The sequence below is a fragment of the Puma concolor genome, chromosome E3, assembly GCF_028749965.1.
Source record: "Puma concolor isolate L17-30 chromosome E3, mPumCon1.1.hap2, whole genome shotgun sequence".
Classification (NCBI taxonomy): domain Eukaryota; kingdom Metazoa; phylum Chordata; class Mammalia; order Carnivora; family Felidae; genus Puma; species Puma concolor.
This window is the reverse complement of record NC_141682.1, coordinates 19,626,635-19,653,130: the sequence shown is the minus strand read 5'-3', so window position 1 is coordinate 19,653,130 and position 26,496 is coordinate 19,626,635. Positions and strand designations below refer to the sequence as shown.

Here is a 26,496-nt window from a genome sequence, read left to right as displayed (position 1 = left end):
AGGGGACAGTGTGTGGAGGCTGTGGAAGAGTGCCCGCTGGACATGCGCACTGGGGGACTGAGAACCAGTCCTGTGTGGCTGGGAAGGGCAAGGCAGCATGTGGAGGGCTTCCAGGAACTGGGTTTTATCCTGGAGGCCACAGGGAGCCAGTGAGGATGTAAAAGGAGAGAAACCTCTGGCTGCTGTGTGGACGGTAGACTGGGTGAGATTCAGAGCCAGTGAGGAGATCAGGCAAGAGGTGGTGATGGGATTGAGCCAAGACAGTGGTTGTGGGGATGGAGAAGCAAGAGTGGGTTCAAGGGCAGATTCTGAAATAAAATTGGGGGAATCAGGGGCGCCTGGGTGGCTCAGTCGGTTGGGCGTCCGACTTCAACTCAGGTCATGATCTCACGGTTTCTGGGTTCAAGTCCTGCGTCGGGCTCTGTGCTGACAGCTCACAGCCTGGAGCCTGCTTCGGATTCTGTGTCTCCCTCTCTCTCTGCACCTCCCCTGCTCATGCTCTGTCTCTCTGTGTCTCAAAAATAAATAAAAACATTTTTAAAAAATTAAAAAAAATAAAATTGGAATCATTTGGGACAGGGGAAGGTGAAGATCCCAGGGTTTTTTTTAGCTTAGAGGCACCAGCTGGACTCCCTGTGCTGGTCTGGGGAGGAGAACAAAGGGTGGGGCTGACTTAGGCAGGGGGAGGCACCGGCCAGGGGGAGGCACGGAGCGTTCTGACCACCAGCCGGCCTTCCAGCCCACCCTTCACCACCGCCTCTTCTCCCTGATGTACAAGTTTGTCATCTGGCCATAGTCAGGCCCTTTCCCGCTCACCTGCACTGGAGTTGGGCTGGCATGAGTTAGAGGGACACGCACATTAGAGAGTAAAAGGCAAATGGCCCTTCCAAGCTTAACTGCTGGGAAAGTGACTGCTTCAGAAGCCAGTCTGGTGTGGGCTCCTCTCTCCCATTGACCCACTGGGAGTTAAACACTTAGAAGCTTATTTCCTAATTTCAGGGCCCAGCCTCTTGCAGTTCTGCCACTTTACTTTTCAGACTGTCAAAAGTTCATACATTTATTCACTAGACTCTGAGTCCTTGTCAGCACCGGGTGCCGTGCTGGGCCCGGGAGCACATGAGGGGGTGAAGTGCCACCCTGCCTGCGGGAGGCTCCGAGTCTGGGAGTCTAGGTGGGGAACACGTGTCACGGTGTGTTCCCACGACACTCTCCTCCACCCACACATCTCCCAGCAGATTAATTAAAGCCCTCAGGAAACTGAAGAGGCGCCAAGAGCCAGCGTCAGGAGTTAGTCCCGTGACACGCCGCTAGCTGACTCCTTGACACGCTGCTGCTCTTTCCTCCACATGCTCTTTCCTGCCCCCCGGCTGGGTTTCATCCTCCTGCTTGCAGAAAATGGAAAAGTGCCTGTGTCTTCATTTAACAATTTCTTTTTTGGGGCGCCTGGGTGGCGCATTCGGTTAAGCGTCCGACTTCAGCCAGGTCACGATCTCGCGGTCCGTGAGTTCGAGCCCCGCGTCGGGCTCTGTCTGGGCTGATGGCTCGGAGCCTGGAGCCTGTTTCCGATTCTGTGTCTCCCTCTCTCTCTGCCCCTCCCCCGTTCATGCTCTGTCTCTCTCTGTCCCAAAAATAAATAAACGTTGGAGAAAAAAAAAAAAAAATTTTTTTTTTTTTTTTTTTTTTTAAAGGGCTTGAGGTTGCACACTGGCTGCAGAGGTCAGAGGGCAACAAGATCAAAGATTTCACTTTCCAGAATTAGGCAGCCATTCCCAGGCAGGAACAAATTATTTTCTAGCCTTAGTGCAAAAGGCCTTCCGCAAGAGTGGGAGGGATGGGGTCCTCAGTGATACTTTGGCCACAGACAGTGGCTTCCAACCACCCCGAGTTCCGGCTGGGGAAGATGGTTTTAGCCCTGGCTCGGCTGGTGCAGGCAGAGGTGTAGGTTAGCTTCCCAAGGGCCTGAACGACTCCCAGGCTAACACGGCAGGTCCCCAGAGGAGAGAATGATTCGTGGTCTGAGGATGGTCCTTCCGCACCAGGTGCGGGGCCCTGGACAGCTGACCGTTGGCTGCGGGTGCTTGCGGCATAGATGTTGTTCCAGGCTGCAGACCAGAGGTGGCGCTCTAGTCTTGACCTGTTCCATAGGAAGGAGGTCTCATCCACTTTTTTCCAGGGTTATGGCCGTTTTCCATTGTGTAGTTAGTAAGTCTCTTATGGGAGATCATCGAGATTATGTAAATATTCCAGGTCAAGCTGTCTCTTAGCTTTGGCATCTGTTTATGGTTCTTGTTCACAACAATTGGGATTCTTTTTCTTAAAGCTCCCCAGGGGATTCTGATGTGATTGAGACCCACTCCATTAATGTCTCACAGAGTACAGTTTAAGACATACTGCATAGAGCTGTGTTCTTCAGACAGGCCCAGCAGCAATGGTCAGACTCCCAGGTTCCCTTTGGCCTCCTGGCTTTTACTCCCCTCCTGTCCTGGTGCCTGACTGCCCTGTGTCCCAGTGCTCCCGGCCTGCAGTGGCCCTGGCTGAGCCCTCCCTGTGTCCTGTGCCTGTGATGCTGCAGGCATATCAGGTGACATGTCCACCCCTCCCTGCTTTGGACTGCCCCACTCCATCTGCCTGACAAGCTCCACGAGAGCCTGGGACCCAGCAGGACACAGTTGCGAGGCTGTATCGTGCTGTGTTCTTATTTGTCTCCCTCCTGCTAAATGAAGGCCTTCAGAACTACAGGGGCATTTACTAAAGGTTTACTAGAGGAGTAGCTATGGGAGAGGAGAATAAATGACCCAAAATGGAGTCTGTGCTGCTTAGTCCTATTGAAATACTTTTTGGGGAAGAGTCCTCAAGATCTAGGATAAAGAAATCTTCCTCCAGCGAGAACTGTGTTCAGTCTGCTGGATTGCCTGGGCCCCAACCACTCTGGAACCCCGTAAGTTAACTCCAGAGGTTTAGTGGGGCTGTGGCCTTTCGGAGACAGATTCCTTCTACCCATACCCCTGCTCTGAGCTGAGAGGACTCCCCACAATCCTCTGGAGTGTCTCCTTTTACACGTCCCAGCGTGGGCAGACCCCGAGCCTTAACTTCCACCCTGCGAATCTCCAGACTGTTCAAAGCAGCCAGACCTGTAACATGCTTTCTTCAGGCTTTGTCAGATGCAGTTCTCTCTGCTTTGCTTGCCTCTCTGCGATTCTCTTGGATTCTTTGGCCTGCTTCCTCTCACTACCTTATCGGTTCTTTTATGCTTTTAAAATTAAAAAAACACGGGTGCCTGGCTGGCTCAGTCAGTGGAACATGTGACTCTTGATCTTGGGATTGGAGGTTTGACCCCCAACCCACGTTGGGTGTAGAGATTACTTAAAATTAAAATAAATAAACAAACCAAACCAAATAAATAGGGGTGCCTGGGTGGCTCAGTCGGTTAAGCATCCGTCTTTGGCTCAGGTCCATGATCTCACAGTTCTTGAGTTCGAGCCCCGCGTCGGGCTCTGTGCTGACAGCTCGGAGCCTGGAGCCTGCTTGTGATTCTGTGTCTCCCTCTCTCTCTGCCCCTCCCCCACTCACACTCTGTCTCCTCTCCTCTCCTCCCTCTCTCTCTGTCAAAAATAAACATTAAGAAATAAATAAATAAGCACTTAGGGTTTATAGTTTTTGGCAGTAGGGTTGATCTGAGTTACCCAGCCTGCTGTAAGCAGAGACGGAAGTCTGTGCTTTGTGCTTCATCCTGACGCCTTCTCTCCCTTCTCCCCACCCTCAGTATCCTCCGGAAAGCTCTAGATAAGATAGCAGAAATCAAGTCTCTGTTGGAGGAAAGGCGGATCGGTGAGTCGGAGATGCGTCTTGACCAGGCTGAGTGAGGCTTCTGAGAGCAGCAGCCACGGCTCCCTGCAGCCTCAGCCCTGTGTGCTCGGTCCATGGACTTCCGATGGGGGGAGCGCATCTGTGCAGCCCGGGTCTGGGAGGGAATGGAGACGCTCCCCTGCTCAGAGGCAGGGGCTCCCCAGCGTCCCTGTGCAGACCTGGAAGGTTTCATCCCCCCACCCATGCTCGTCTCCCTTCCTCTTGGGCCTGGGCAGGTGCCTCCTTCCCGCTACCTCCACTCGCACTTCTTTCTGTCGTAAACCCTGGCTGCTCTGTGAGGGCCGTTCTAGGATGGAGTTTACACAGGTGCTGGCTTCCAGATCCCTTCAGGCCGCCCCGGCTCTCCCACCTCTCTTACCGTAACATTCAGTGAGCCCACAGCGGGCAGTCGCCTCCCCCGTCAAACGTGTCACACCGCCAGCGGGGTCCGTGTGAGGTTGACTGGGTGTGTGGCGCCATGCCTGAGGAGGTCAAGGGTCTGACTAAGGAACCTAAAGTTCTTTTACCTTTATGTGGAATAACAGCACATTCTAATAGTAGAAAAGCACACCTAATTGTACACACAGCTCTGTGAAATTTTCACTGACTGGACATCTGATGTGACCAGCATCTCAGAAGCCCCCCTTTTTGCCCTCTTTCATCCTTCACACCAAGGGACCCCCCTGACCCGACATCTCACCGGTCCGTGGGAGTAGTCCGCAAGTGTTTCTCCGCGGGCATCTGGCGGAAGGGGCCGGGATCCCATCTGGGCCCTTGCTGCTAACTCGGGAGCTGGGGTTCCAGGCCGAGCTCCACTGGCAGCTCAGTGCACGGGTGGGCCTGGGGGAGGCGCCCTGACCCCGGTGCCTCAGGGGCTCGCTTCCTTCCCACAGCGGCCAAGATTGCGGGCCTGTACAATGACTCGGAGCCCCCTCGGAAGACCATGCGCAGGGGGGTGCTGATGACCCTGCTGCAGCAGTCGGCCATGACCCTGCCCCTGTGGATCGGGAAGCCTGGTGACAAGTGAGGGCAGGCCCCGGGGTGGAGGGAGCTGATAAGTGGGAGGGGCTGGACCTAACACCTTGTCCCACCCTCAGGCCCCCGCCCCTCTGTGGGGCCATTCCAGCCTCTGGCGACTACGTGGCCAAACCTGGAGACAAGGTGGCTGCCCGGGTAAAGGCTGTGGATGGGGACGAGCAGTGGATCCTGGCCGAGGTGGTCAGCTACAGCCATGCCACCAACAAGTGAGTCGACACCCACGCCTCCGTCTGCACTCCCGTTACACCTGTGCGGCTGCCCCTCCCCCACGTGCAGGATGGGAGAAGGGCTTCCCTCGGGGTGCCTGTGGGGACGGGGACGGTGTATGCAGCAGGCTCCTTGGGCCCTTCCCTGCCCCGCTCGTGGCTCCCCGACTTGGCGCACCTCCCTGCATCCACCGTTTTCCTTTTGTTCGCCAGGTATGAGGTAGATGACATCGACGAAGAAGGCAAAGAGTGAGTGTGCTGGTCAGGGCGGGACCATGGAAGCTGCTGGGAAGGAGCCCCCGCCTGGCCGCGGGTTGACCTAAGCCCCCCATCCCCCAGGAGACATACCCTGAGCCGGCGGCGCATCATCCCACTGCCCCAGTGGAAGGCCAACCCCGAGACGGACCCTGAAGCCTTATTTCAGAAGGAGCAGCTCGTACTGGCCCTGTATCCCCAGACCACCTGCTTCTACCGTGCCCTGATCCACACGCCCCCACAACGGGTAAGCAGCCCCCACGGGAGAGACCGCACAGGACACGACGACTGGGCTGACCCCATGAGTCATGGGGTCACTGTCTACCTCCCTCCCCTCCTGACCACCTCCTCCAGCCTCTCTGAGCTAGGAGGGTCCCGTGCGTTGCCCTGTCTCCTGCTCACACTTCCCCGCAGCTGCCCTCCGGCCCTGCCCCCTACGGCAGTGCCAGCCAACCCCTCTCCCACCTTCAGAGTCCCAGCAGGCCCTGAGTGGAATGTGACCCACGAGTCCCCTAGTCTCACCTCACCTGTGCATTTTGACAGGCAGCCCTGAGATGGGAAGGCCCGTGCCGGGGCCCTTTCTCCGTCCCCGGCTGCGCTCCCTCATGCTGGTCACCCTTCACCTCATGGTGGGGGAAAGGCCCTTCTCCCCTCTTCCTCCAGGATTCCTGCCTGCTGCCCTCTGGGTTTTTCTTGATCCCCTTAACAGAGGGTCCTCAAAAGGCACCAGATCCTCTATGTAGGATCTCCCCATATAGACAGTAAGTCTCCCTCCTGCTTGCTCTTTGTTGCTGAGAAAAGAACTCCGTCCTAGCAGGGATTAGGTTCAAACATCTAGACTTTTTGAGCAAGGTTGGGGACAGGAGAGGCTGGGAGCCCCAGAGGTTCTGCTCATTCTCGGCACAGGGCCTCGTCTGGGGGTCTCTGACCAGCCCCTCCTGTCTGCCCCCTACTGCAGCCCCAGGATGACTATTCAGTCCTGTTTGAAGACACCTCCTATGCGGATGGTTACTCCCCTCCCCTCAATGTGGCCCAGAGGTACGTGGTGGCTTGTAAGGAGCCCAAGAAAAAGTGAAGTGGGCTGGCAGACTCCAAATCTCCTGCCATCCTCACAGGGGAGTGCAACAGAAGATTTTGTGATCAAATAAATATTGTTCCCCTTTGCCCATGTCTCCTTGGCTTTGCTTTTCCAGGCCCTTCTCCCCCTCCTCCTGACAGGACAAGTTGGGGAATTGGAGGCCGCGGAGGAGATGGCCGCATCTGGTCCCAGCAGGCATTTAGTTTCAGTTGAGGTTTGCTCTTTGCTCGCATTAGAGATTCAGGGTGTTAACACAAACGGAATTTTATTCTCGACCTCGGGGTCAGGCTGGGTCACAGCAGCGGGGCCGCGGGCGTGCCTCGGGGAGCACCACTCACAGGTGCGTGCGGAAGCGGAGGCTGCAGCCCGCCATCTTCTCTGCATAGTGGGCGTCAAAGCGCTCGTTCTGGGCCACGGTGAAGGTGGTCTTCCAGTCCCCCGCGACGCCTGTGGGCACGAGGAAGAAGGGCAGCGTGGCTGTGCGTCCTGGCGGCAGAGGCGGCCCCGGGTAGCTCGGGCAGCTCTCGCTCTGCTTCCACGCTTGCCTCCCCACCCGGCCAGCCGCCCGGGCGCTCACCTTTCCTCATGAAGGCCGAAACGCTGTGATCCATGATGTCAGGGGGTATGGTGGTGTAGTTAGCCATGGGGTTCTTCTTCATCTCCTTGAAAGACGTTTGCTGGGTGATGAGATCCACGGTCTCCTCTGGCAGGGTGCGCCCCACAAACTCCAGGATCTTCTGAATTTCCCTTTTAGGGTTCTGGAGCAGCAGAGGGGCTCTTCAGTAGAGGTTGGGATCGCTCATTGAGCAAACAAAAGGGGGCCTCCCAACCCCTTGGGGGACCTGGCCGCTTCCGCTTCCGGCCCTCCCGGCCCCAGCTCCTTGGGCCTGCCTTCCCTGGAGGCACATTAACTGCCACCGCCCTGTGACCCTGTAACAAGCTCTGCCTGGGTCCCAACGAGTGAGGGCAGGGACGGGTGAGGGCAGGGACAGTCGTCTCTCAGAACTCTGGCCCCAGGGAGAACAGCGGCAGCAAATGGCCAGTGGGTGGCGAGGTGTCGCTCAGGTCTGAGACGAGCCCTACAGTGTTACCCCCCGGGTGGCACCGCAGCTCCATGTCCCGGGCGGGAAGGCGGGCTGGGGGGGTCCCGGGGACTGACGTGGGGGCTGCCATGGGGAAGGTGGCTGAGAGGGCCTCGGCAGGTCCCTGTGGGCTTCTTGGCTCTCTGGAGAGAAGTGGCAGCAGGTGACCTCACCTCTTTCATGTCCTCATAGAAGAGGTAGAGAACAGGGTGGGTATGACTCAGCTCCCACCACTCCCGCACGTGCTGATACCAGGACCCGTAGGACACTGGGGAAAGGGCAGGGGCAGGGACACAGAGCTGGCATTAGTTTTGACTGACCGCTGCTCAGCTCCACCCCACTCCTTCCTCCAGATTGAGCCCCACCTTCTCCGGCCATGAACTTCTCCAGGAAGCTGTCCCAGGTGTCAGGGTCAGGGTGCACCTTGGCCATGCGGTAGAAGTGGTAATAGGAGACAGCCACATCCTTTGCGTTGCGGGCAACATAGACCACCTGGAGGGGCAGACGACCCCCCCCCACACACACACACATACCCACGCATCATCACCACACAGCGAGCCAGGCACTGGATGTTCCACCTTTCACAGCATCCCTGTGAGGGAAGTTATCCCTGGTCTGACCAGAGGGGAAACTGGCTTAGAGGCTGACTTGTTTGTGTCCCCGGAACCCTATTTGATGCTAATCTAATCCCCTCAGTGCCGCCACACCCGGATTTGGAACCAGGCGTGCCCCACTGTCACCAGCCCCCTCCTCTGCGGGCCTGGGGAGGCCTGCAGAGAAGACTGCGTTTCACAGCTCTGCACAGAGGAGGCTCACTTTCACCGACTTCTACCACAGGATGGGGCAGACAGCCTCCCCCCTTAAGATGAGACCTTCCTCTCAGGACCAAAACTGGGATGGCTTCCTCTGCCACTCACCTTGACCTTCCGATCCAGCAGGGTCTGAGGGAGCAGGGCCAGGGGCAAGTGCGTCTTGATGATTCGTGGGGCCGGTGTGTCTTTCAGAACCTCCATACCTGTGCCGTGGGCGGGGAAAGGTCTGCCGAGCTAGAGCCCAGTCCTGCCTCCTCCCTCCGTTCCACGTGGCCCTAGAGCCCTACTGCACACCTGTGGGAATCCCTGGAGCCTTGAACTCAAGGAAGGGTACCCGGATAAAGACGGGGGCCCTGCGACACTTCTCCAGATCGCCACCTTGGTAGATCATGTCCAGGATCTCGCTCACCCAGGTGGTGCCTGGAGATCAGGGAAAGAGGAGGCAGACAGGGCTGCGGGTGGCCCCCTGCTGGCCCAACACGGGACTTGTGGCCCAGGAGAGGGGTGGGTGGCCCTCATCACTTACCAGATTTGGGGTAGGTGCTGATAAGCAGGTCATCGGACTGGGCCTGGAAGTTCTGCAGTGGCCCCAGTGCCTCGGCAAAGTACTTGATGAGAGGGATCCCCTTCACGTACTGCAGTGGCGGGCGTGAGGTGTCCGGGACCAGCTCCATGCCGCTGCGTCAGGGGCCAGAGTGCAGCCTACTTCCCTTAACATCACAACATGCCATCTACTGAAACCTTTGCTTTAAGATAAGGGACTGAAGGCTGGGTGACTTGCCCCCACTCACAAGGCTAGCGAGCGGCGGGGGCTGGGGTCCAAAGCCACACGTAACCTGCAGAGGGTCACAACGCCGGCTGCACCTTCACCTGAAGGGCCTGAAAAATCCCAGAGCTTGGGGCCACACCCCAAACCAGTTAAATCACTCTGGGGGCCCAATCCCAGTTTTTGGGAAGCTCTCCAGATTCCAGTGTGCACTTGAGAAAACTACTCTAGAGGCTGCCTGTCCTAAGTCCCCGCCTGTTTTCTTTTTCATACTACTTCCTGCTTCAGCCCCTGGCCTACTGCACTGGCCTCCTTGCCCTGTCATCCCCTGGAGCTCCTTGGGCCCCTCACATGTGGAAACATCCCAAAGGCCAGCCTGTGACCCCACTTGTCCAACCACACTCCATCTTGGCTCGGAGATAAACACAGCCAGCTGAGCAACTGAGCTTCTTTTAGGGGCTAAAGTCTGAGATGTAGATGAGCAAAAGAGAGGAGTCACGGAAGGGGGTTTCGGACCGGGTTGCGGTTGGCAGACTGCTTTCCCGAGGGAAAGCACGAGGATGCCATGCCATCAGAGGCAGCAGCAGAGAGAGAGGATCTGGAGAGAGAGGAGCTAGCGACGCCAAGTGAGGGAGGTCTGGCCCAGCCCAGCCCACCCCAGCACTCACCGCACCTCTCTGGATCTTGGCCTTGTGGCTCCTTTGTGCTGTGGCTTACTGGGTGCAGTTGTGGGGGGTACAGAACTGCTTTCTGAGCTGAAGCGTTTCTAAGTCCAAAGTGGGAGGTCTCTGGAGCTAGCACTGGGATCTGGCCGTCCTCCAGGAAGGAAAGGGTGGAGTTTAGAGTGGGAGGGCCCCCCTGTGCTCCCCTCCTCAGCACCTTAGCCAGAGCCAAGCTTAGACTGACCCGAAAATCCAAGATACGGGTTTAGCATGCAGAAAATAAGAGTGAATCTAGACAACAGGGCCCAGTAAGCTTTCATTTTTGTCTTTTGGGGGTTTTTTCAAGCTGTAATCCTGGCTCCTGACCTGCCTTCCAAACTCCACCCCTGCAGGGCGGGCCAACCAACAGCTTTTTCTAATGGATCCAGCCAGTTGAGAGGGGGCAGGGTGGAGAGGAAAAATGGGACACTCCCATGAGCAGGGTCACTCACCTTCCTGGCTGGCTCCAGGCCAGTCTTGGAGATGCCAAAGGTTCAGGCCGGGGGTGGCGCACAGGCCCCCAGCAGCCCAGGGATTCTAAAAACTGTTACTCTTGACCTCTGACAGCAAGGCCAGTACAGAGCAATGTGGGTGGGCAGCGTGACAGAGTCTGGGGTGGAGCAGAAAAGGGAGGAAGAATGCCGAGTCTAATAACCCTGGGAGTGAGTCCAGCTTCATGATTCCCAAGGGATTTCATGGAGATTCATTCATGGTTGGTAAAAGAACCATGGCCCCCAGAAGGTGCTTTTCTCTCACTGGGTCTGAAGGGGCTCTGCAGACAGAGACAAGAAGGAGTTGGGGCTGAGAGAGCCACGGGGCCCCATGGGGGTAGAGTATCCCCCTCCCCCTTCCACCGCACTCTTGGCCTCTGTCCTTCCTATTTGTATTAAAGTCCAGAGTCAAGCTGGGCACTGGATTTGGATGGGCTCTGAGTCAAGAGTGTGGCCCCTAAGCAAAGCACTGTGTGATGTCAGAAGCGTGCTAGGGACAGCTGAGGCACCCGGGCCTCCAGAAAGAGGAGAGGCTCATCCACACAGGCCAGCAGCCTCTCCCTGCCTCTGCTCTTCTCTTCAGGCCCCAGTGACTGGCAGGGCCTCTGCCTCCAGCCCCCAGCAAACAACAGGAAGTTCCGTTAACTCAAGACTCTTTATTGTGCTCAGTAAAAACCGCCCAGACCCACAGGAGTGGCACAAACAAGCAGTGGGCGGAGGATCAGGTCTCCAGCATGTCTGTCCAGTGTTCCTGTGGAAACAAGAGGACCGGTCAAAGGCAGCCTGGGGGGGTGGGGCGGGGGAGGGGGAGGCTGGGGCCAAAGCCACCTCTCACCTCTTCTAATTCCAAGTTCTCTTCTTCCTCCTCGGTGCCCATCTGGCACAGCCAGATCAGGTCTCCCCACAGCAGTGAGTTCTTACAGCTACCAAGGGGTGCAGTTGGTAGGAGACACAGTCAGGATCACAAGCCTCTTCCAGGCTAGGCCCTGAGTGCCAAGATAAGGACTCGGCTGCCCTGGGCCTGGACTTGGACAACCGACACCATCCTCCCAAAGGTAGGCCAGGCTGGGGCAGGGGTGCTGGACTCACCCAGGGCATTGACCCTCTAGGGGCAGAAGCTGCCCTGGCTCCTTCTCCAGGAACTCCTCTGCAAGGCAGATCACGTGGGCCCTGAGGCGGCAGCCAGGGTGGGGGCAGCACAGGGGGCCCTCTTCGTCCTGTCAGAGGTGGTAGGCAGGGAAGAGAGAAAAGCGGGAGGAATGATGTAGCTAAACACTCAGAATTTCTATGGACCAGATACTGTTCCAGGGGCTTTGCATTAAACAATCCTGTGAGGCACATACTACTGCTATTTGCATTTTATAGATGAAACTGAAGCACGGAGAGGTTACAGCACTTGCCCACAGAGACCAAGCTAATCAGTTTCCTCTCAGCATGAGCAGTGATTATATATTTTTTAAATTTTTTTAACGTTTATTTATTATTGAGAGACAGACACAGAGCATGAGCAGGGGAGGGGCTGACAGATGGAGAGACACAGAATCCAAAGCAGGCTCCAGGCTCCGAGCTGTCAGCACAGAGCCCAATGCCGGACTGGAACTCACAAACCACGAGATCATGACCTGAGCTGAAGTCGGATGCCTGACCGACTGAGCCACCCGGCCGCCCCATGGGCAGTGATTATATAAACAGCACGGCCACTGCGGCCACACCTGTAGTTCTTCCAGCTAACCGACCTCAGGCAGGTCACTTAATCTCTGAATGGCAGGTACTCAATTTACATTTCCTGAGAGCTCCGAAGAAGTCAGGCCCATCCTTTCAGTTAATCTGTTAAATATGTATTGTCTGTTTTCCGGACCCTTTTCTACAGCAGTGAACAAGACCTGGCCTTGTATGGGCGGTGGGAGAAACTGACAAGATGAATAAAACACCTAGCATGTTAAACAATAAGTGTTTAGGTTAAAAAAAAAAAAAAAAAGGCAAGGAAGTGTACAAGAAAGAATTGCAGTTTTAGATGGAGAGCCGAGGAAGACTTCATGGAGAAGGGGAAGGTGGCACTTTATAAAGACCGAAAGTCTAGGGAAGAGCCTTACAGTCAAAGGGGAAAGGCACAGGCCCTGAGCAGGAGGGTACTGATTCTGAGGAATGGCAGCAAGTAGGCTCATCCCCATTTGAGAAACGAGGGCAAAAGGTGTCAGTGGGCTGCCCGGTCCCTCAATAAACAGCTGGATCCCAAGTCGTCTGAACCCTGAAGGCCAGGTGGAGCCGCTCACCTGGAAGGAGCGCGCGCACAGGGCGCAGCAGGCCTCGGCATCTTGGTCAGGCTCGGACTCCAGGTCGGCTAAGGGTCCGGCGCGGCGCTTCGGGGCCGCGGCGCGGGGCGGCGGAGGCCCAAAGGTCAGCGGCATGTGCGGCGGTGGCGGTGGGCAGAGGTCACATCGGAAGTCGGCGCGCAGCCAGCGCACGGTGAGCGGGAGGCGCACCCAAGGCGGCACGCGCAGCATGTGTGCCAGCACGCGCAGGTGGAAAGCGAAGGCGGCCTCGCTGCGCAGGCGCGGGCCCACGTGAGCCAGGCGGCGTGAGGCTTGCGGGTGCTGCCAGGCCCACTCGAACTGCGGGCGGAGAGTAGGGGCTTCAGGGACGCCCCAGGAAGGGGGCCGCCAGGGGAAGGCCCGAAGCCCCAGCCCATTCTCCCACCGTCCCCGTCTCCTTTCTTACCCGAAGGGCGGCCACGGCGGAAGGGAAGCCGTGCACGATAAGCACCATCGCCCTGGGGAAAAGAACGAGGGCGCGGCCTGTGAGCCCCCCGCCTCACCCCGCGTCAAGCTGAACCCCCTCGCCATGATTCACCCCCAGTCCTACTTGAGAGTGAAGTCCTCATGCCAGGCTTCAAGCCTAGTCCGCGAGGCCCCTCCCCCTTCGCGAAGGTGCATCCTCTCCCCCCTGCCAACCTCAGGCCCCGCCTCCAGCACAGGCCCCGCCTCCTGCCCTCCCCCTGTCCTCTCCCTTGCAGACTCTCTCTGATACAACCCCAGCCTTGTTCATCAGCCGCTGTCACCGGACCAACCCTAGATCCTCAGTCCCCTTCTCACTCAATCCCTGCCTCATAGTCCCACAGCCGAGTTTCACAGGGCTCCGCCTCCCCACCGTGCTCCTCCACCCTTGGTGCCATTGCACCAGGAACTCGCATCCCGGCCCTGCTCTCAGCCACCGCACCGGCCCCGCCCCTCTCGGCAGGCCTCTCCTCAGAGCCTGCCTCTCCCTGGAAGCCCTGCTCCAGACAGCAATCCACTCCCTCTTACCAGGGCCCGCGCCCGCTGGTCCTCCAGGCCCCTCCTTTCTTGCGGCCCCCGTTGTGCTGCTGGACCCTACGAGTAGGGTTGACGGTGAACCCCACGTAGACGCGACCCCGGTGCCGAGGGTTCAGGCAGTAGAGCAGATAGACGCCGAAGAAGCGCCCGGGCCTCGCCGCGTCCCCCCCAGGGCCCATCGGGACTTGTGGGTTGATTGCTGTAGCCTATGACCTTAGGGAGGACTGAGTTGCCAAGGCCGCAAGATGCCTGTCTCGGAAAAAGCGTTTGGAGGCGATCCCGAGATACCCTAGAGGCCACGGCAATGCAGATTCGCGCACCCTCTCCTGACTGACTGGTGCTAAGGTGTCCAAACCGGCCCACGGGACCCGGGCGGCTGTGCAGGCGGCGGGCACTTATTAGCGCCCGATTCGGTCCTTGGGCTGACTCTAATTGGCTGGCTGATGGTAAGCGCGGAAACCTAGGACTGTTGGAAAGCTGGACTTGCGTGAGGGCGGAAGTGCCGGGTTTACAAACGCCTTAGTAAGGGCGGAAGTCGAGACTCTGACGGAAGTGGCGTCAGTAAGGGCGGAAGCGGTGTGGCTACGTGGGAGCTGGGATTCCATCCCCGCTGGGCTGCCTCCCCTTCTGGGCTGCCGCAATGGAACTCAGCGCCGAGTACCTCCGGGAGAAGCTGCAGCGGGACCTTGAGGCAGAGCACGTGGTGAGTTGAGCGGTCTAGATTCGCCCAACGAGGGGGAAAGAGGGCCTGAGGGGCGGGTTTCATACTCCCCACACCGTTGTTCCCCATAGGAAGTCGAGGACACGACTCCCAACCGTTGCGCGTCCAGCTTCCGAGTCCTGGTGGTGTCGGCCAAGTTCGAGGGGAAGCCGCTGCTTCAAAGACACCGGTGAGGCCCCGGGAGCCCTTCACTCAGCGCGACCCCAGCGCCGGGACCACAACCCTGGCCACTCCCCTCAACCTAACTCCCTAACCCCCACCAGTGCGGCCCCGCACGGTGAACCACGACCCCAAGGATGCCGCCTTCGTGGCCCCTGTATTGACACTTAGGCCCTCTTCCTCTTTGGTCCGCACGTCCTGGCGACACAACCTGGGAGACACCTCCAGTCTCCCTGATCACCCTACATTCTGGGATCGCGACTCAGGCCTCCACCTACCGTTTCCTAACCCCATCTTTCCCCCAGGCTGGTGAACACGTGCCTAGCAGAAGAGCTTCTGCACATCCATGCCTTTGAGCAGAAAACTCTGACCCCAGAGCAGTGGACCCGTGAGCAGCAGAAATAAAGAGACCTAGGCCTGCACAGCCACTAAATTATGAATCAGGGCCAGCTTCTGTGTCAGCGTGTTGTGGGGGGGAGGGTGGAAGGGTGCTGAGCTTTAATCTAGAGCCTGGTTTCTCCCTGCCCCACCCCACCCCCACTCTCCATTGTCTTACTTTGGACAAGTCTTTCACACATCCACAAGGCCTTAAGTATTGAATCAGATAAAAAAAAAAACAAAAAAAAAACTGAGCCTCAATTAACTCACAGGCTATCGTTTCTTCCCAACAGAGGCTACTGGTATTGCCTTTTGGCTTCAGCTAACACCCAATTACTTTACAAGGATTAATATGATCTAAAATCTACTGCCTCCACTGTAAGTACTCACTGACTAGTGGGCAAGGCATTTATGAAAAAGGAACCAACATTCACAAGAGGGTGAGTTAAGTAGGAGAAGTCAATCAGAAAGTTCCCATGGTACAATGTCTCATATCTGACTTAAACAAACAAAAAACCCAGTTAATACAGAATATAGTAACAGGATGTCATGGGCCTGAATAATGCTGAAGTTCTTTTGGAAAAAATAAAACATTTAAGCACATGTAGTCTGAATATTTTCTCCCAGTCTGTCTTCCCTGTTCATTTTCTCAGTGCATCCATTTTTTCTTTGTAATTAGTGCTTTTTTTTTTTGTTCTGTATCCAAAATATTTGCCTACCTCAAGGTTGTCAACATATGCTCTCATGGTTTCATATAAAAGATTTATGGTTCTAGCTTTATATTTTGGTTTATGATCCATCCCAAATTAATGTGTACAGAACGAGGTAGGGGCTAAGGTCCATTTTGTTTACACTTGACTATCCACTTTACCCAGAATTATTCATTAAAAAGACGTCCCTTGGGGAGCCTGGGTGGCGCAGTCGGTTAAGCGTCCGACTTCAGCCAGGTCACGATCTCGCGGTCCGTGAGTTCGAGCCCGGCGTCAGGCTCTGGGTTGATGGCTCAGAGCCTGGAGCCTGTTTCCGATTCTGTGTCTCCCTCTCTCTCTGCCCCTCCCCCGTTCATGCTCTTTCTCTCTCTGTCCCAAAAATAAATAAACGTTGAAAAAAAAATTAAAAAAAAAAAAAAAGACGTCCCTTTCGCCACTGAATTGGCTTGACAATCTGGGTGAAGATCAACCAACAGTACTTGTGTTTGGTCTATTTCTTGGACTCTTTATTCTGTGTCATTGATCTGTCTTTATGCCAAAGACTTTGACTGCTGTGGCTTTACTGCAAGTCTTCAAATTAAGCAGTATTAAGCAGTTTAAATTCTTAAACTCTGCTCTTCGTTTGAAGACGTTTTTGGCTATTCAAGACCCTTCACATTTCCATATACATTTTCGAAACAATCTGTTAATTTCTTCTAAAAAAAAAAGATGGCTAGGATTTTGACGGTGATTGCACTGATTCCACGGATCAAGTCAGGGAGAACAGAAATCTCAAAACATCAAATTTTCCAGTGTATGAACAAAGCATATCTGCCATTTATTTCAGTCTTCTTGAATTTCTCTCAACAACGTTTTAAGGTTTTCTGTGTAAAGGTGTTTTGCATCTTTCATTATATTTATTCCTACCCAGTTTAGGTGTTTGGATGCTATTGTCAATATTTTCAATTTGAATTTTCCTACCCATGTATGTATACGTACAATATATCTATCTGACAAAGAATTCCTATCCAGAATATATAATAAACTCCAATGAGTCAAAACCAAAAACCATTAACAACAAAAATGGGCAAAAGACTTGAACAGACAGTTCACGAAAGATGTAGGAATGTCCAATAAGCACACAAAAAGATGCCTAAGATCATTAGTCACCAGGGAAATGCAATTTAAACCCATAACAAGATGCTCTTTCACCCTCACTGACAATACAGAATGTTAACAAGGATGTTGAGCAACTGGAGTTTCAATATATTGCTGGTGGGAAGTGCAAAGCGATAAACCACTTTGGAAATTAGTCTAGCAGTTAAATATATACCCACCCTGTGACTAAGCAATTCTATTCCTAGACATTTGTTTGAGAGAAATTGAAGACTTGTATAAGAACGTCCCTTGTAGCCTATTTGCAATGACCAAAAACTTCGATACAACTCAAATGTCCTATCATTGGAGAACACATGAACAAATCATGGTGTATTCATACATGTATAGGAACAAACTACTTTACACTGACAAAGACTCTTTCCTTGACCAAACTCTAGCCAGGTTCCTCGAGCCCTCTTCTCAACTAGGCTTCAACCTTGACTTACTGTATAGAGACTCGAACAAACACTAATGAAGACTTTAACAGCTCAAGGCTCCACCCCTAGGATGATTCCGGTACCCCTTAGTGCCTGCCCGAGAAAACTCAAGGCTGCCAAAAGCATCCATTGTTTCTTCTAGCCAACACTGAAAGATCAGGTCCCTGTCTCCCAGTGAGCAAATCCAGGTGGTTTCACATGAACCAATACCTTTCCTGGCTTTTGTAATTTTTTACTTCTGATTTTATTCACCCCCAACCTTACTCCCTCATTCTCTCTTTAAAATCTCCTCTGTACAAATTGAAGTTGAATTTCATTCACTGTGGACTCTTTTCCTTATTGGAATAGTTAATTACTGATTAAACTCTGTCCTCACCACGTGAACTACTATCTGGCTTTATCTTTAAAAAAATTTTTTTAATGTTTATATATTTTGAGAGACTGTGTGTGTGCGTGGATGCACACGCAGAGGAGGAGCAGGGGGTGGGGGAGACAGAGAGAGAGAGAGAGAGAGAGAGAGAATCCTAAGCAGGCTCTGCACTGTCAATGCAGAGCCAGACATGGGGCTCAATCCCACAAACCGTGAGATCATGTCCTGAGCCGGAATCAAGAGTCAGATGCTCAAGTGACCAAGCCACCCAGGCACCTCTGGCTTTATCTTTGATAACGCAAACAACATGGGTGAATCTCAAGGAACACAGTTGAGTGAAAGAAGACAAAAGAACACATACTGTATGACTCCATTTCTATGACATTCAAAAACAGGCAGATCTAATCTACCACAGATTTCGAAACCAGAAAATGACTGGTGAGGGTAAGGAGACTAATTAGAAAGCCATAACAAGGGAAGTTTCTAGAGTTTCAGATATATTTTATATCTCGTTTTGGGCAGTGGTACACAGATACACCGTTGACTCTTGAACAACACAGGGGTTGGGGTGTCAACCTCCTGTGCAATCAAAACTTTGAATATAACTTTCGATTCCCCAAAAACTTCACTACAAATTGACTACTGTTGACCAGAAGTCTTAACAGTTGATTAACATGTATTTCGTACGTTAGATTTATTATATATTGTATTCTTTCAATAAAGTAGGCTAAAGAAAATATTAAGAGGGGCACCTGGGTGGCTCAGTTGGTTAAGTGTCTGACTTTAGCTCAGGTCACAATCTCATGGTTCGTGGATTTGAGCCCCGCATCGGGCATTCTGCTGTCAGTGCGGAACCCACTTTGGATCCTCTTTCTCCCTCTCTCTGCCTCTCCCTTGCTCGTGCACGCTCTCTCTCTCAAAAATAAATAAGCATTAAAAAAAAGAAAATATTAAGAAAATCAAAAAGAAAATACATTTAGAGTACTGTACTGCATTTATCGAAAAAACCACATATAAGTGCAGTTCAAACCCATGTTGTTCAAGAGTCAACCATATACACTTGTTAAGACTCATCAAACTGAACACTAAAGACCTGAGCGTTTTATTTTATAAATCATCACCCTCTCACCCCTGCTCTCCCACCTCCATTTTCTTCCTTCCCCTCTCCCTCTGTCTCTTAAGAATACCTGGGGAAATTCTGAAGAACAAGAAAGATGAGCGATATAACTGACCCTCTGATGGGGCATATTCCCCATTCAATATCCACTTACCCTTTCCTCCTTACCCCCATTTTGTTTGAGGTATCAATCTGCCCCGTGAGAAATCCTCCCCTCCCACACTTTCTTGCAGCTAGGGGTGAGGTCACCTGCCCAATTCTGGCCAATGAGAAGTATGTAGAAGTCTACAGGGTGGGACTCCCTGAAAACCTATTGCTTTTACAGACTCAAACACATGCTTTGGTTAGTATCGCTTTCTTTTCTTTCTTCCTGGAGTACAGCTGCTCAAATGAACTAAGGAGATTGTGCTACTCACTGATACAACCCTGTTTTACCCCAAGCTAGAGGAGCTCTTGGCAAGTCACGACTAACACTTCGCAAGTGAAAATGTTTAGGCATCGAAATGAAAAAAGCAATTCCGACTGGAAGTCAAGAATGATCTACGCATTGCTGTGCTAAAGTATACCTAAGAATTTAGTATGTAAGTGATATTTCAAATCAATGGAGGATACAGACCATCAACGGACAGTGTAGGAACAAAAACTGCTAACTTATAGCATACAAAATTATAAAGATAGATGAATGCTCTAAGCAATAGAAGCCAAAACCATACAAGTGCTAAAAGAAAAGGCAGTGAATGAAAATGGTCTCATAACACGTTACCCAAAAGCCCCAAGCCATAAAGTTAGACTGTCAGATTTGGCACCATAAAGATTCAGAATTTCTGCATCATGAAATGTACGGTACAAGCTAAACTTAAAGACAAGCAACAGTTTGAGAGAAAATAATGGAACACATACGTAGGCAAAGGACTACTACCATACATATGACAAGTTCTTACAAACCAATAAAAACATAAATGGAACAAAAACCCAGTTAGGAAAATATAAGGAGAAAGGCGTCATGTAAAAAAATATCAGAGATAGTGAAGAACTAAAAATGCTCAGTCTTAGGACGCCAGGGTGGCTCAGGCGGTTGAACGTCTGGCTTCGCCTCAGGTCATGATCTCACAGTTTGTGAGTTCGAGCCCCGCGTCAGGCTCTGTGCTAATAGCACAGGGCCTGCTTCGGATCCTCTCTCTCCCTCTCTCTGCCCCTTCCCCGCTTGCTCTCTCTCTCTCTCTCTCTCAAAAATAAACATAAAATTTTTTTAAATAAAAATACTCAGTCTTACTAGTGAGTATAATAAAAAAGTTTTTTTAATAAAATAAAAAATTTTAAGAGGTATTATCCACCTGCCAGCTGACAATTTGAGAGACTGAGAATACGCTGTATTTAGCATCTCTTTTCCCATGAGAACAGAAACGGACACAACCTCTTTCGAGGACCACTTTGCAAAGGCTTCTCCCCTGAAATCCATCTCACTGGAAAACTGAAACGCACATACAAAGATGTTTATCGCAGCCCCGTTTTAAGAGCAAAATCATAGCTACCCAAATAATGAACAGAACAGTCACATAAACTAAAACCACATTGTAGAATACTGTTCAGCCATTACAACAACAACAAAAAAAGGAGACAAAAAATTATATGTACAGTATATTCAAATTAGACTAATGAGTTGGGGAAAAGTACTCACTTTGGCCCTTTAACAAATTAACCATTAAGGGGCACCTGGCTGGCTCAAAGAGTATGTGATTCTTGATCTCAGGGTTGTGAGTCTGAGCTCCACGTTGGGTGTAGAGACTACTTAAAAACAAAATCTTGGGGGTGCGGGGGGGGGGGGAATCTGGGTGGCTCAGTCAGTTAAGCATCTGACTCTTGATATCAGCTCAGGTCATGATCTCACATTTTGTGAGATCAAGCCCCGCATGAGGCTCTGAACTGACAGAATGGAGCCCGTTTGGGATTCTTTCTTTCCCTCTCTCTGCCACCCTCCTCAACCCGGCGTGCACACACTCGCCCGCTCGCTCGCTCCCTCGTGCACGCTCTCTCTCAAAATAAATAAGCATTAAAAAAATAACAAAAAATAAATAAATAAAATCTTAGGGGCGCATGAGTGGCTCCGTTGGTTAAGCGCCTGGCTCTTGATTTTGGCTCAGGTCACGATCTCATGGTTTGTGGGACCGAGCCCCACACTGGGCTCCACGTAGATGGCATGGAGCCTCTCTCACCCTCTCTCTCTCTGCTCCTCCACCTCTCCCCTCAAAAATAAAGAAACATCAATAATAATAATAATGTTTAAAAAATTAAAAAATCTTAAAAACATAATCATTAAAAAAAATTAGTATTCTAGATGTGAAATCATTGTTTTTCATAGATATTTTCCAAAATTGAATTTGTTCCTTTTTTGAAAACATGAGGAGAGGGTTGCAGAAAATCCACGATTTACGGGACCTTCCTGATGGGCAAGTTGGGCAGCTAATTTATCCTCACCAGAATATTCCAATTCTAAAGTGACACATCTTCTCTGAGGATGGAAAGCAGCAGCCCCCACCTTCAAATATTCAGATCAATCTCTCAAGCGCTGCTCTCTGGGCACGGCTGCAAAGATGCAATCCGTGTGCTGGAAAGGCCTAGGCCCTTGGGAAAATGCCGCCTCTCCAGGGAGGTGATCCTGTGACCCACCTGCACCTCAAGGGAGACATTTTTGGATTCGGTTGAAATCAGATTAACTTCTGTAATTTTTACAACAGGATTTCAGTCTTACAGCCCCTGGCCTGGTTTCTAAAACAGACAGACCACTCAAATCCAGTGAAACAGAACAGCAGAATGTTGAGACCTCATCAGGAAGTGCAACCCTGAGCATTGGCATTCAGTTCCTCGTCACTTTGCCGCCTGAGAAATGGGTCTAGCAGGCACGTGGCTAAGGCAGACACGGTCATTCCCCGCACCTTTCTTCTCGCGGGGGGAGACAAACGTTCAACACTACGCCTACGCCGCAGCTGGACTGACCACCGCCAAGGACACGCACAGAGAACATGGAAGGGGCTGGGCCCGGTCTGCAGGTGTCAGGGGCCTCCTGGTGGGAGCCGCATCTGAGATGAGCCAGAGGGCTTGGCTTCTTCTTTCACTCACTGGCCTCACCCACATCCAATCTGTCAACACATCCCATCACCTCCTCCTTCAAAACGTACCCAGAATCTGGTCGATTCTCAGCCCTTCCAGTGCTACCATCCTGACCCAAGACAGCAGCACCTCTGTCTTGGAATATTCCATCAGCCTATTAACTGATCTCCCTGCTTCCGTCCTTGCTCCCTACAGGCTGCTCTCAACAGAGAAGCTAGAGTGATCCCATTAAATCCCAAGTCAGGTCACCTCGTTCTTCGGTTCAAAATTCTCCATTGGACACCACCACAATTCCCAAGACCCCTTCAGCCCTCCTCCTTCTCCCTCATGCTGGCCTGGTCCTTCCTGGAACAAGTCAGGCCTGCTCCCTCCATGGGGCCTCCTACCCTCCCTGCTCTCTGCCTGGGACACCGTTTCCAGAGACATCCACAGGGCTCCCTCCCTCACCTCCTACAAGTCTGTCCCCACCGCTGTCCTTCTCAGGGAGCCATCTCAGGGGAAACTCTAAGCTCTACTCAGAGATACCAGCCTAGAGGGCATCTAAAGGACAGAAAAAAAAAAAAAAAACAAAAAACCAAACCCCTCAGGTCCAAAGGAAAAACACCCTGAGGACATAGCAGAAATAACTGACCAAGCAAGGTGGAAAGCAGAGATCGGGGTCGAGAGAGGCCGTGCTGCTCACGCATAAAACGGCGCGGCACCAGGGCGGAAACGCAGGGTGCCACTGCGGCGATGGTGACAGACATGGATGAGAAGAGGTGATCACTAGAGACGAGGCGTTCCAGAAAACGAGTGCCCTGTGCGTAGCCTGGGTCCTCCACACGCACCGTGAAGCCGACTCGGCTGATGGCAAGAAGGTCGAGACAGACAGGAGGACTGTGGGCCAGGCACCCAAGACGTCCACGGATCAGGTGAATAACCAGGAGAAAACAGTAATGAGGAGGAAGAGAGGGTGCTGCACCTGGGGACCACGGATCTCAAAGAAACGGGGGGTTGGGGGGGGTCAAAGAACAAGGACACAAATCTTGCACCCCCGATCCTGAAATCTCATACCCCGGGGTATGAGAAAACAGAGGCACCATCTGAGAGGACTTCAAAAAAGGATATCCCCGGGGAAGGACCAGGGTCAAAGCAAAGAGAGGGAAGAGATGGCTAAGGAGAGGCTGAGGAAAGAGACGAGGCTGGCGATTAAGGAGTGGGAATTTCCCAGGACACAGGGAGGGTCTGGGGAGAGGGGGTCAGGGGTAAACAACAGAGGGAACTGCCTTGGGCGGGCAGCACAGGACGGAGAAGACAAGGAGAGGGGAGATGGGTAGTGGCGAGAGTTAGCGGTCACAGTAAGCGCTGGAAAAATACCTGCGGAATCCCATGGAATTTTTAAGCATAAGCCCAGAATGTCCGCTCAGAAGAGTTCTCACTGTAGGACCGCAGGACTGAGAGCACAGGCCCATGCTGATGGTCACGGCACTGACGATGACAACTGGGACAGTGCTGATAATAACCACCAGTCTTCGACCCCTGCCATGTGCCAGGCACTGTGGGGAGCGCGCCACATTTAATCCTGCCGACAGCCGTCTGACACTGTTCACATCACTACTATCCCCGGGAGGGCTCTGAAAGGAAGGAGGGAACAACCTGCAAGAGAAGTAACAGAACCGCACGAGTCCTGGGAAGCTAACTGGCTCCCGTGTTAAATTAGGGCTGTTATGGCCGTAACCTGAGGCGGGGGGAACCAGCCTGATCCACAGGGATGACATATTCAGTAACTTCAACCAAACAGTGTTGGGAATGGAGGGAAATCTAAACCAGTAGTAACAATTTATTGAAGGCTTCACGCTGTGCCAGATCCTGTGCTAACTGCCTCGTGTCTGTGATCTCATTGGATCCTTACATCCCGAAGGTGGGTTACCATTGTTATCCCCCCACTTCAAAACTCAGACGACAGACAGCCCACGATTCATGCAAGGAATCCCTATTTAATAACGTGATCTTTTGACAAGATTGAAGGGTTTAACACGTTACGGTGAAGATATCACGGAACTTGAAGGAGAGAGACCTACAACATGTCTTAAAACACTAACTTACGGATTCTCACAATCTTTTTGCATGTTTTTTTCACATGAGGGAAAGGCCAGTGCAAAAGAAGCTTCAATGAAATGTGCCCAGATGGCAAACACGCCCAGGCTTTATCGCCCAGGACCTATCCCAGCAGATTCTGCTTCCGTGAGTCTAGAGTAGGACGTGAGCATCTGTGGTTTCTTTCTTTCTTAATTTTTTTTTTAACATTTATTTATTTTTTGAGAGAAAGAGATAGAGCATGAGCAGGAGAGGGGCAGAAAGAGAGGGAGACACAGCATCAGAAGCAGAGCCCGATCAAGAAACTTGATGCAGAATGGTTTAGTGGCAGAGCTAGGATCAGCTTGACAGAGCCTGGCCCCAAGGTCCATGTTTTAAAGCACTATGCTTAGTCTCCAAGAACCTACAAAAAGTGCGAGCCTTAACCCAAAACCTTGGCATTCCCCACCTACATTCCCTAGTGGCCCCAGCTTCAAGGGCATTCTATCCATTCCTTTAACAGTTCGCACTCCCCTGCTCTGCCCCAACACCCTCCTATATCCCCGTTTTGCATTCAGCCTTGTGATCTCAGCTTCAACATTATTGCCTAAATTACAAACTGGAATGGCATGCCGTATTTCTCAGCACTCAACACAAAACCGTAATTATGTATTTCACAGGGAATTATTTGCTTCCTGTCTTTTCCGACGAGGTGGTGCTGCCATCAGACGCCACGTCAGTCCTATTCATCATGTGTTCCCAATAACTGAATACCCACCAACCATTCAAAAAAGAACGCTTTGGCACAACGGATACGCTCAATAATTTCTGTGGAACGAATGAATAAATACACTCGAGCCTCGTGCTTCCAGGTGTGTAATACATGTCTCTGCTCACGATACTGCCCTCACTACACCCCCAAGTATCTAGACCCCTGTGGCATAATTGCTCCGGCCTGGGAGGAGAAGGAGGTGGAGGAGGAGCAGGAGAAAGAGGAGGAGCCGCCGCGGCCGCCGCCGCCGCCGTCGCCGCCGCCGACGCCGCCGCCGCCTCGGCTGGAAGCGACGTACCTCCGCCAGGCCGTCCCCCGCGTCAGCGAGGGCGATGTTCCGGCCCGGGAGGGGGAGGGGGAGGAGGAGGAGCCTCCGCTGCCGCCGCCGCCGCCGCCGCCGCCGCCGCCAACGCTGTCTCCGCCGGCAAGCGATGTATCTGCGCAGGGCCGTCCCCCGACCTCCCCGGCCCGAGCCCCGCGGGCCGCCGCTGCCGCCGCCATGAAGAAACACTTCAACCGCGGCCCCCCGGCGGGTGGCGCCGCTGGAAGTGACCCGGCGGAGAGGGATGGGCTCCGGCCCCGGAGCAGCCGCCATCGCCCCCACTGCTGCCGGCGGCCGGGAAGCAATGTAGTCCCGCCAGGCCGTCCCCCGAGCTGCACAGTCCGAGACCCGCGGGCCGCAGCTGGCGCGGCCGCCGTGAAGAGGCAGTTAAACCGCAGGAAACAGCTGGCCAACCCGACCTTGGGTAGGTGAGTGAGCCGTGCCGGGCGGGAGCGCGCGGGCCGGAGACCTGGGGTCGGGGTCTGGGCGCGGGCCGGGCCGGGGCGGGCCGGCTGCCCCGCGGGGCACCGCGCTCCGGCCCTGCCGCCCGCCCGCTCCGCGCCGGGTCCGCTGCGGGCCAGGGACGAGGGCTGTGCCACGCCGCGGCCAGGCGGCCAGTTTCGGGCCGAACCCCCGGAACAGCGGGGCGGGCCGGCCTCCCGGGACGCCCCCCGCGCGGGTTCCCGCCGCTCATTGTCCCGGCCCCCGCGGAGCGTCGTCCTCTGGGGTCTGGACCCAAGCTTTTCCCGGGGCTCCCCGCCTCTCCCGGGGCTTTGCCTTGGGCGAAAACTCGGCTAACTGGTGTGCCCGAGGCCGGGCGGGCGCGGTGCTCTGGGGGGCGGCATTCTCAGCCTTTCCGGGTCGCCCGGCCGCTGCCGACCGACCGTCCACCTCCAAGTGCCTGATGGCAGTAAATAAGGAAGGGGCGATCAGAGCCCATCGGAGCCGCTTCGGGAGACTCAGGACTCCCTTGGAGGGACTTTGGAGGGTGTGCCCTCTCCCAACCGTGGCCCCTATGGACCCGACTGCTCAAGTTCTTGACCTGTAGACATTTGGAAGCGGGAGGAAAGAATTGTGGAAAGGCCTTGGGCAAATGGAAAAACAAAAAGAGGGGGGGCTTTCCAAACAGCCTTTCTCACTTTGGATTGGGGAGCAAATCCTTCTCCAGGTTTCTCTGGTATGGCTTTAATGCTTGACAGAAACGATGGATGATGAAATGACAGAAGAGACCGGAGTTTGTAGTGGTTTTGAGAGCCTCTGGAGGTTGATTATGGTGTGCTGTGTCATCTGGGGTAAATCTTTCAAGGTCTTTCAGGGCAGTGAGCTGTCCTGTCCCCGCTGACTGTTTCTTCCGAGAAGGGCTATGAAAGTGTGACTTTTTCATCGCTTTTTCTTCTTCTTTGTTTTCAACAGTTGAGTAAAAGGGGGCGTTTGGTTTGGCCAGAGCACGTGGGGACACTTCTTTTCTGTGTGTGTCTGAAAATACTTTTAGTTACCCTGGAGCTTTCTAGATTTGCTTTTTACAGTTTTGTTCCCCCCCCCCCAACTTTTTGCTTAGTTTTGTTCAATTTCGTTGCTACCCCCAGCCTGTTATCTCCGTGTGCACTTATCCTGTTTCCAGAGT

At 53.3% G+C, this 26,496-nt stretch overlaps 5 protein-coding genes across 24 annotated transcripts in view; 3 read left to right on the top strand and 2 right to left on the bottom strand.

The window, feature by feature from the left end:
• Positions 1 to 6,509, top strand: part of SGF29 (SAGA complex associated factor 29) — a 31,962-nt gene extending 25,453 nt beyond the window's left edge. For both annotated transcript variants that reach the window (XM_025920521.2, XM_086692495.1), the window contains 6 exons: positions 3,764 to 3,828; positions 4,740 to 4,869; positions 4,944 to 5,090; positions 5,304 to 5,339; positions 5,430 to 5,592; positions 6,304 to 6,509. In XM_025920521.2, the coding sequence (XP_025776306.1) occupies positions 3,764 to 3,828; positions 4,740 to 4,869; positions 4,944 to 5,090; positions 5,304 to 5,339; positions 5,430 to 5,592; positions 6,304 to 6,420 (658 nt within the window). In that variant the 3' untranslated portion in view covers positions 6,421 to 6,509. The remainder of the gene's footprint in view (positions 1 to 3,763; positions 3,829 to 4,739; positions 4,870 to 4,943; positions 5,091 to 5,303; positions 5,340 to 5,429; positions 5,593 to 6,303) is intronic.
• A 162-nt stretch (positions 6,510 to 6,671) lies between these two features.
• On the bottom strand, positions 6,672 to 9,889 carry LOC112855996 (sulfotransferase 1A1). Of its 4 annotated transcripts, none has more exons than XM_025919525.2 (8): positions 9,757 to 9,889; positions 8,844 to 9,027; positions 8,612 to 8,737; positions 8,423 to 8,520; positions 7,871 to 7,997; positions 7,679 to 7,773; positions 7,001 to 7,181; positions 6,672 to 6,870 (listed from the first exon to the last, which is right to left on the bottom strand). In XM_025919525.2, the coding sequence occupies exons 2-8, from the start codon at positions 8,989 to 8,991 to the stop codon at positions 6,758 to 6,760; spliced, it is 888 nt and encodes a 295-aa protein (XP_025775310.1). In that variant the 5' UTR covers positions 8,992 to 9,027; positions 9,757 to 9,889; the 3' UTR covers positions 6,672 to 6,757. The 4 variants fall into 4 exon arrangements, with proteins under 4 accessions (XP_025775310.1, XP_025775302.1, XP_025775318.1 ...); XM_025919517.2 differs by having other exon boundaries at positions 9,752 to 9,888; XM_025919533.2 differs by having other exon boundaries at positions 8,844 to 9,019; positions 9,752 to 9,888.
• Positions 9,890 to 10,196: 307 nt separating this feature from the next.
• SLX1A (structure-specific endonuclease subunit SLX1A) lies at positions 10,197 to 14,076 on the bottom strand. 3 transcript variants are annotated; one of them, XM_086692496.1, is made up of 7 exons: positions 13,578 to 14,076; positions 12,994 to 13,045; positions 12,549 to 12,887; positions 11,365 to 11,492; positions 11,111 to 11,198; positions 10,965 to 11,026; positions 10,197 to 10,556 (listed from the first exon to the last, which is right to left on the bottom strand). In XM_086692496.1, the coding sequence occupies exons 1-6, from the start codon at positions 13,763 to 13,765 to the stop codon at positions 10,997 to 10,999; spliced, it is 825 nt and encodes a 274-aa protein (XP_086548622.1). In that variant the 5' UTR covers positions 13,766 to 14,076; the 3' UTR covers positions 10,197 to 10,556; positions 10,965 to 10,996. The 3 variants fall into 3 exon arrangements, with proteins under 3 accessions (XP_086548622.1, XP_086548623.1, XP_086548624.1); XM_086692497.1 differs by lacking the exon at positions 10,197 to 10,556 and having other exon boundaries at positions 10,917 to 11,026; positions 13,578 to 14,073; XM_086692498.1 differs by lacking the exons at positions 10,197 to 10,556; positions 10,965 to 11,026 and having other exon boundaries at positions 11,137 to 11,261; positions 13,578 to 13,765.
• Positions 14,077 to 14,144: 68 nt separating this feature from the next.
• LOC147573026 (bolA-like protein 2) lies at positions 14,145 to 15,447 on the top strand. 2 transcript variants are annotated; one of them, XM_086692501.1, is made up of 3 exons: positions 14,145 to 14,289; positions 14,417 to 14,476; positions 14,772 to 15,447. In XM_086692501.1, exons 1-3 carry the CDS (start codon positions 14,227 to 14,229, stop codon positions 14,820 to 14,822), a joined length of 174 nt encoding a protein of 57 aa, XP_086548627.1. In that variant the 5' UTR covers positions 14,145 to 14,226; the 3' UTR covers positions 14,823 to 15,447. The 2 variants fall into 2 exon arrangements, with proteins under 2 accessions (XP_086548627.1, XP_086548625.1); XM_086692499.1 differs by having other exon boundaries at positions 14,156 to 14,289; positions 14,379 to 14,476.
• A 9,133-nt stretch (positions 15,448 to 24,580) lies between these two features.
• LOC147573023 (uncharacterized) overlaps positions 24,581 to 26,496 on the top strand; it is a 115,015-nt gene continuing 113,099 nt past the window's right edge. For 4 of the 13 annotated variants that reach the window (XR_015245563.1, XM_086692487.1, XM_086692488.1 and 1 more), the window contains exon 1: positions 24,603 to 25,296. Coding sequence is in view for 7 of the 13 variants with exons in the window: in XM_086692487.1 (XP_086548613.1) it covers positions 24,618 to 25,296 (679 nt within the window). In the remaining 6 variants the exon portion in view is untranslated. Of the gene's footprint in view, positions 25,301 to 26,496 lie in introns of all 13 variants that reach the window. The other 9 variants (XR_015245562.1, XM_086692492.1, XR_015245565.1 and 6 more) reach the window with 7 other exon arrangements.